The 9,514-nt window shown below is 35.7% G+C and overlaps 1 protein-coding gene across 1 annotated transcript; it reads left to right on the top strand.

The window, feature by feature from the left end:
- Positions 1–8,388: 8,388 nt before the first annotated feature.
- Positions 8,389–9,288, top strand: LOC131675035 (uncharacterized). Its single transcript, XM_058953859.1, has 2 exons — positions 8,389–8,697; positions 8,756–9,288. The coding sequence occupies exons 1-2, from the start codon at positions 8,509–8,511 to the stop codon at positions 9,140–9,142; spliced, it is 576 nt and encodes a 191-aa protein (XP_058809842.1). The 5' UTR covers positions 8,389–8,508; the 3' UTR covers positions 9,143–9,288.
- The last annotated feature ends 226 nt before the right edge of the window (positions 9,289–9,514 follow it).

The following is a 9,514-nucleotide window of genomic DNA, read 5'->3' as shown; positions in this document are numbered from 1 at the left end:
AAACAGAGAAATAAAAAATTAGTGGACTCACGACAAGCATTAAAATTTAAACCAGAATTACAGCAACAAGTGATGTTCAAGTTAGGGAACGAATATCAAGGGCCGGGAACAATACTTACAATAAATCGAAATGCTAATACCACACAGATATTATATAATAATGCTTTATTTAGACGACATTTCAATCAATTAAAGCCATTGCCTGACGTTTTTATTTCAGATGAGGGAACTCTTAGTGCTACTCAACATATTCATTAATGTACAAGGAAAAATCAGTATAACACATCAATCTGTACCATTGCTGAGACAGAATTTCGGCACTGCTTTTCTTTACGAAGATACTTGGACCATAGTCAATCATATTAACTTGACTGTACTCCTACTTAACGGAAGAGAAATTGAACAGCATTTAGATCTCATAACTACCACGTGTAGTGGCTACAAGTGTCAAGCTAAAGATTTCATTGCACACCAGAAACGCCGATTACGCAGTCTAACGCAGAAGTTATCGCTTTCTCAGCCACACCCTGTAGAAACCAAAAACAGAAAAAAAAGAGGCTTATTTAACTTTGTCGGATCAGTCAACAAATTTATTTTTGGTACAATGGACGCAAATGACGCAGAGTACTATAATCAAGAAATCGACAAACTATATAACCATACAGGGGAAGCCCTGCTAGCAGAAAGAAATCAAACAATATTTATGCAGGATACTTTTAATGAATTTTCAAAAGAATTTCATACATTCAAAAATAACGAACAGGAATTGTTAAATTGGAGTAGGAAAATGAAATCTGTATTTACAGACTATCAGGCAAACACAATGATACATCTATCACTTGAAGAAATCGACGTAGCGATTGAAGAATACGATAATTATATTACAGAGTTATTTACGGCTATAAACATTGCTCGAAACGGCTTATTATCACCAGCACTTATGAAGCCAGAAATACTCATACAAGGTCTACGTGAAGCATATGAACAAAATGTATATATCGACATACTTTTACCACCTCACATAAATAATTATTTCTCTATTATACAGTCCATGACATTTTCATCATACATATCCAAAGCAGGACTTACAATAGTTACTAAATACCCCATTGAACATGCAGATCCTTATGAAATTTTAAAGTTACGAGCACTACCTTTTGAAAGTCGCTGAAACGTACTTGGATTGTTCGATATAACACAGCAATACATACTCGTATCAAAGGATAACACTAAATACACGACTATGGATGACGTTAACACATGCTCACGCAATGATCAAGGAAGACTATGCCCAATTCAGTTCTTTCCAAAACGCCTGCAGTCACTAGATAATTGTGAAAGACTTCTCTTTGACGATGTAACGAAATGCCCGCCAAAGTACTTTGCATTATCGCAACCCTTCATACAAAGATTAAACAACACCAGCTTTTACATACTACCTACCGCTGTGATGCAGTTTAGTCTCTTCTGTCGTTCTTATATAAAGGATTTACAAATAGAGCAACCAACTGTTGTACAACTATCTGACGGATGTTTTCTTACTAATGTTGATTACAGACTCGAAATCACACATGACGTACGTACTCACACTGAAAGCTACCCAAAAATAGACATTCCATCATTTCTACAAAATACCTCATCCGTGATTCCTACATTAACCTTACAAACGCATCACTTAGAGACTTTACACACAAAGCGTCAAATTTAAAACAAATAGAGGAGGAGCTTGAATTATTATCAAGGGAACAACGTCATCACTCCTATATCGCTACCGCCGTAGATTACCTGCACTACGCTGGATACATTGCGCTCGCACTTATAGCAATTTATATCAGTTATAAGATAGGGTTGTTGAGTGCCATAGCTGTATTTTTACGATATATTTTTAGACGTCTTACAGGACATTGTTGTTGTCATAATCGTGCATCCACTTCAGATATAGTTACCTACACTCGTTGCTCTAACGTTTAAGCTGTTATCGATCCGATTAATAATGATGTTGTCTGTAACTCTTTTATGTTGCACAAAGTGCCACCACAGGTTGCGAACATATTGTGAGATTCTTGAGGACAAAAATCAGCTTAAGGAAGGGATTGTCATGCGAACTAATAATAAAATAATATAGTTATCTCCTGTAGCTAAGAACATATGTCATACACGCGTATTCGTTGCAGACGCGAGCCGACTGAAGTAGAAGACATAAGATAGGCCGAAACAAACAAACTGTACGCGGTAAATACATGATAGACCAGAAATGAAATAGAACATAGACAACTGCAAGCCTAAATAAACAATTAAGCGATATGGCTCTCTCGGTTCCCAGGATATACTTATTCCTGAAGGAAGTGGTAGGGACTTATCTTATGTTTGTGAGCCCCCGAGAGGGACAAGCGCAGTCAGTCCTGTACACGATCTCGCCTTGTAAAGACATCTCTCTGGAGCTCTGTCACTTTATAATAAAAGTATTATTATATAACTGCCGACTTCGACGCCTAGATTCCTGCAAGTACCCACACGCGCCTTATAACTCGACTATCGCTACCGCAGCGTGTAAAACTTGCCGTGACAATCATCAAAATTGGATGACAGTCTAGTCGCGTTAATAAGTAAGATATCGTTTCTTTTAAAATTACTCTAATTGTCAATAAAATAAATCGATAAATCAAATTATGCAAATATGAGTAAAGTTCCAAGGAAAGTCAGACTATGCCCTAGTTTCTTATGGTGCAAATTGTCCCATAAGCAGAGCTAAAGTCTTCCTTGTAAAGGATATAATTCAGCCCAAGTTTCTTATAGCTCGAGATATTCTATAAGTTGAGCACGAATTATAGGAAAGGAATGGTCTTGCTCAGTTAATTACAATGACAAAGAACTTAGGTATTAGCCAAGTTTATTCAATCTCCTGCGCTCACTTTGCAAGGCTAAAAGAATACCAGCCTGTGCAATAATGGGCGTATTTATTCACAGATTTTCCCGCCTATTTTCGCAGAAGAGTTGTGGCGGGGAATTTCGGGGGTTTTAACCGCGCTAGGAATTTCTTCCGCCACAATGCCTGTTTGACTCTTTATCCCCGATTATTTAAGGCGCCAGACCGCCGGCTAATTAAGGCGATGTCGGGGGTAAGGCCAAAATGGGGTTTGTCGCGTGTATCCCGGTTTGCCTTCACGGCGACTGCGCAGGGTGGGCAAACGGGTGAGTACTCGCGATCTCCTCTCTTTCAGGCCTCAGTATCCAACTACTCGGTCCCTATTTGTCTCCTTGATTATGGTATACCTGCAGCTCAGATGATGACTCCTTAATTCAGGTCGAAAGTCCGTTCGAAATTGCACGTATGTTACCTATCGTGGGACCCGAAAATATAGCGAATCAGCGTTACCCGATTATAACCGCTCGCGGCTGAAAATCACCAGCATGCAAATGAGGCAGGGTAACAAAAGTAAATTGTATATAAAACAAGTAATCAGTTGTATTGGCGTATTTATTGATCCATAAATCAGTGGTCGGATTGATTAGGGTCAGTATGACCCGATATAATTATGAGATAGCAGAGACACGAATTAGTCGGAATACTAATATTCTCCCAGTCGGTCTTGGGTTGACAAAGATGGTGGAATGGTCAGCGCAAATAATTAAGTCACGACTTCTAATTCATATATTCCCAATTTCTGCAATAAAGTATTATACGGCGAAAAGTCAGCGCGAATAATTGAATCACGAGTTCGAATTCGTCTACCTGCAATATTCATAGTGGATCATTTTATTTATCGGCGAAAGGTCAGCGCGAATAAATCAAATCACGAGCCTTCTTTGTCTGATCCTAACGCTCATGTTCGATTTTATAAAAAGGCGAAAAGGTCAGCACAATTCAATAGGCTCGATAGTTTTATTCGGCTAATTCTACGTTCGCAATAAATATTATTAGCGAAAGGTCAGCGCGAATATCCTAAATCACGAGTTTTCTTGGTCTGATCCTAACACTCACGTTCAATTTACGAAATGGCGGAAAGGTCAGCACAATTCAATAGGCTCGATAATTTTATTCGGCTAAATGGCGGGCAGGTCAGCGCGATTAAATTAATCAATAGTCAAAGATCGCTTTTCTTCTCCTCTTTCCCAGAAGAAATGTTATTATTGGTCGGTATGCTAATTCGGATATCGGTAGCGCCCTCCGAATATTTTATCATTGGTCCGTATGTAAATTAGAAGGATACAGCGCCCTCCTTAACTCTCCTACTTTCGTCGTTATTTACCCTCTCTCACCCCCCCCACTAAGGTAGCTATCATTAATTGACGGAAAAGATCTACCCCTACTCTTATCTATTTTTCTATCCGGACGGAAATCAAATTTTATTCTAATTCGCTTATTGGTCGTGACGTCACTAGCGAATTTCGTTAGAGGTTCGAATTCTGTCAGTTAATTTATTAATTCAATTTAACGGGGTAGTTGTCGCTCGCTATTATAATAGGGGGTGTGTCGGTCGCATGCGAATTTTATGATTCGGTATTTATTCCATGTTCATTATAATTTTAATTTTAATTCGTTGTGAATACATATATAATATACGTCGTTTCAATTGTAGCGCCCCCATCCTCGCATTTACATATTATTCTATTCATCATTTCATATCATTCGTCTCGCTCGCTCGCTCTCAGTCTGTCTTGGCGCTTCAAAATGGCCGCTCGGTCTCTCGCGCGTACGCCTCGTGTTCCCGTATCGGTTGTTGGAGCACCTCCTGGGGCGCTCCCGTGTCGGTTAAGTGACGTGTTCCCGGATTCGTGTGTGTGGTTATCGCTGTGGTTGTGTGTGGCGCTCAGGATGTCGCCGATGGTGTTCGGCAGCTCGACCCTGCTGATTGCCGACTGCCACCTCATCAGCGATTTTCTGCTTGCCCCAGGAGTGTCAGTGTTCTGTGAATGTTAGTGTTGGTGCCTGGGAGTGTAACGGATATGCATGTGCCATCAACATGCATTTCCGTTGCATTTCCCAGTGAAGTTTTCCCGTTTTTCTTTCGCCGGTCGGCAACATGTGGTCGGGAGTGAGTGTGTGCGTGCGTTCTCTTATTTCGTGGTGCGCTCCTTTTTTTTTTCTTTCGAGTGTCCGTCGGATCACTTTCATAGAGTTTGTTTCGCCAATATCTCCGGTGTGGTTGTTTGGGCATGAAAAAGGGTAATCGTTTTTTATAGGGCGCGTTTGTTTTTATTTTACGCAACTGGTTACGGGGCGGTAAGGGACGGGAATGGCTTTTCTGAGGTGTTGCAAATAATGCAGCGCTCAGGAAAGGCCTTGTAATGTACCGCATTACAGAGTTCTCTTCGAGAAGTTTTCGAATCTTCGAGAAATATTCGCGAATTTTGATAAATGAATTTTCTTAATTTACAAGTAAATAAACATCAATACTTAACTTTCAACACATGTAAACTTTACAAAATTAGTTATTGGTCGATTGAGTGTAATTTTCATTTATTACAAATAGTATCGTCAGAAGTTATTAACTAATAAAGTTAAGTAATGCGATATTACAATATTTACAATAGAACAATATTAAATTTTTACATAACTTTATCGTTTATCAATTTTAGAAGTAATTTCTAAAAAGAAATATTCAAATTAGTTAATAACATTTGAATTATAACAAATTTTCATATTTGTAACGGTTTTTTCTATAATCTTATAACGTAATTACTAGATTAATTATTTAAGATTTATAAATTCTAAAGCTATCAGTATTATGTATAAAATTATCGCTTTCGTTCTATATACAACTTAATGTTTAAATAAATTGTTGATTGTTTATTTATTAATAACAGTTATTGTTACACTGTTGTTAACGAAACTAATTCTTACTCATGTTCTTCAGATATTCATTTTGAATATGGAATATTTACATTTTTCCAATAATTAATATTCATAGTGTAATAAACAAATTAACTTTGCATATAAAAATTCCTTATTATTTAATAATTAAACGCAATTCGTATTATTATATTCTAAATCTATGTTCTAAAATCTATATATGAAATGCTTTGTTATATCAAAATTACGTCTAATTAACATATTTTATTCCAATAACAAAAATCATTATATCTATATCTATCAATCTGTGACGTCACGATCCTTACATGGTCATGAAATTTGACTCTTATACTAAGACAATCGAATAATAGGTGAGGTGGCGCCGTTTAAGATGCTAAATAATGTAAACAGATAGATGAGTTTGACGGGTTGCAGTAATACAGTGAAATAATAAACTAACTCATAGATAGGACCGTTACACGTCATAAATCAATGGTTGAACGAGTGAAAAAGCAAAATAAAAGTTTTACCGAATAAAGTTGTTTGCGACGATGACTTGGCTTTGCTCTATTCCATGTGTGAAACTTTGAACGATTGTTCGTACAAAATGTATTTATCGACATGCTTATCAATTCTGCTCAAATATAAAAATACACCAACGTTGAAGTGTCTAATGGGTCTAAAAAGAATAGACATTATAAAAACTCCTTCTAACTGGAAATGTATGAAAACAAAAAATAGCTAAATTTTCACAGATTTTGTAACGAGGACAATAGTTCTGGCTTTAGTATGTGAAACGCTGCAAGGAGTGAGGAACGTTCTACTTGCAACATTCATTATTTTTGAAAGTAAGACGATGGCGCAGAGATCTATATGTGACTTGAAATATGAATGGTTGATGGATGATTTGGAAAATTCATGGACGACCGTCTCGCCGAAGATAATGTTGCCATTCTTTTTCTCGTCTTGCTAACAGTGACAGCTCGGCGATCATTAAAGCTCTGCACTTTTACACGTTGCTTTGCCCAGTTAATTTTCTCCTGGAAATAGATTAACAATTTTAATTTCTTTCTCTGTTCCTCCAATTAATTGAGCACCTGAAACAACGAATATTCCATTACTGTCAATCGTTCGAATGAAGGACGAAGTATGGTGTTGTAATCCGTCATTATCCATCATTAAAGTCTCAATATCGAATATACAAAAGTATATTGATCCACTTGTATATTGATACACATTATTTGAAAAGTATATTGATACACATTATTTGATCCACTTGTCAAATATAAGAAATGCTACTACTCGTTTATGTTAACAAGTTTTACTTTACGTAGTACTATATTGGCAGGTTTGTTACCAGCCAAGCTCTCCTTGCTCGGTTGTTGGTGGGATTAAAGTTGATGTAGTCATGTCACCTGTGCCAGATAATGTACTCGCGGCCTGGGACCACAGCCTCCTTCACATTAAGCCACAGCGTGTAGAGCTGGGTGAAATCACCGTCTGCAATATTGAATATGAACTGTTGCTGAGCTTTCTCACATTTCCATCTTTGTTCTCTTTGTCCTTGGCGTCGTTATCTCTTTTTTCGTTCTTTTAAATGTAGGATTCACCGCGGTTGTCTACTGTACCATTCTCAAACGATCTGCCCTCTGAAAATGCATGCCAGTTAATAATGCTGTACCTTTCTTTCAGTCAGCTACTTGCATATGAGTGGAGAGATAAGTTAAATAATAGAGTTGTTTTTCATTAAATAGATTGACAAATGTTACCTTCAAAAAATAAGCATGTTCGAAAACACTAGCAAATGAACTTTGTTTAGCTGATTCGTTGAATAGCTGAGAAACTTATTGCTCAAATACTCCAGTCAAACAATATTTCCCTGAAAGTTACGAGATGTATATGAAAAAAGTCATCTACCGTGTAAAGCACTCAAATCAGTATCCGGTACTTACACTGTCGATACACGAAACTAGAGGCAGAGTGCCTTAATTCATTATGTAATTAGTAATAAGTATTTAAGTAAGTAAGTGTCTTAATTAAGTATATAATTAATCGCTGCTGCAGATAGCTCTGCTCAGTCGACAGTTCCGTATGTAAATAAACATAAAGGTTAGGTGATCATGGCCGACGGCAGCGGTGATGTACGTATAGGGGTAGGGGCTCGGCAGCTCAGCTCGCATGTGCAGTGCGTCGTCAAAGGGTATACCAACAGTAACAGCACTATTTTATTGTTTATTTATTCCAGCCATTTAATTAGTAGATAATTGAAAAAGGAATATAGAAATCGGAAGAAAAAATTAGGAGCATTCGATTGGCTTAATCATATTTCGAATTGCTCATCCGTAGGTCAAGATAGGGATTAAAAACGAATCAACACCAGCAACTACAATTTTATTTTTTATCTGGTAAACTATAAAAATAGAAAATTTTTTGGACGGAATAATGGGAAGAGCATTGAAAATACTGTGATATGCTATTTTTTTTTATTTTCTAACGTTATGGTTGCCAGATCGACGGAGCTCCGAAAGAACGTCGCATTCGCCACAAACCACAGACCTTACGTGTGAAGTAGAAGCGAAAATTGTGAGGTCTGAAGTCAACTGCAAGAAGCTTTTTGAGGATCTCTTCCAGAATTGCCCAACCCTGAATAATAGCATTCTTTTTGTTTATGAATCTTCAATTTATATTTTAAATTTGTACATTTTTATTACAATATGCCATATAAATACATTGGTCGTACAACTGACTTTAAAGGAAAAACTTTATGGGAGATTTTAGGTAATTTAAAAAATTTTGGTATTGGAAGAATAGTTGCTCGAAACAGATTTCAAAGATATTCAGAACCATGCTATAATAAAATTTTGAAAACAGAAGTTTTACAGAATCCTAAACCTTCATATGATGTAAGTATTCAATCTTGTAAAACTATAAGAAAAAACTTATTAATTTTTCTGTTAATAGGAACAACGTAAAGTTATAGTTTTAGTGGAAAATATATTTCGAAACTTGAAAAACAATCAGCCTGTTCAAATAGAATCAGCATCTTATAAAACAGATTATTTTCTTGTACCTAAATATAAAGAATATGAATTTTGTAAAAGTTTTTCATATCCTATAAAAATTTTTCCTCATTCAATGGAACTACCACCTCTTCTAAAGGAAATAATACTAAAAGAAATGTCAGAAAATACTTTTAATGCAGAAGAATTGAAAATGAAAATTGTGTACAATCTTACTGGATTTAATAAAAGTTATCAAGTAGCCACAAAAAGTGAAGTTCCTACAGAACAATTTAATATAGGTTTAGGAAGTCCAATTGCACCTAGATTGTATGAAAATATAGTTTGAAGAGATGTAACTATTTTATAATATCTAATCTTCTGTAAAACATTTACTATTAAATTTATTGTATTAATTTATTGTATTAATTATTGTGAAAAAATATACAAAAACTTTTCGTTGGAATTTGTATGGTACTATATGAAATAAATCAGTTTAATAATATTGCTTCCTAATAAAGGATTGTATTGTTTTATTTAATAAAATATATTTTAGATTGAAGAGAAGAGTAACTTAATTAAATTTATTATTTAACTTTATTAACTTAATTCTACTTAAAATATTTCTGTGTGAAGAATAACATTTTTTTAAAATTACTTATTTTGGATTTAACCCAATATTAAAAGATGAATAAATATATAACTATATTATGTAAAATAA

Source organism: Phymastichus coffea, unplaced genomic scaffold, assembly GCF_024137745.1.
Source record: "Phymastichus coffea isolate CEN01 unplaced genomic scaffold, Cenicafe_Pcof_1.1 PCOF00015, whole genome shotgun sequence".
Taxonomy (NCBI): Eukaryota; Metazoa; Arthropoda; class Insecta; order Hymenoptera; family Eulophidae; genus Phymastichus; species Phymastichus coffea.
The sequence above is the reverse complement of the archived record's forward strand: the minus strand, read 5'-3'. Positions and strand labels throughout refer to the sequence as shown.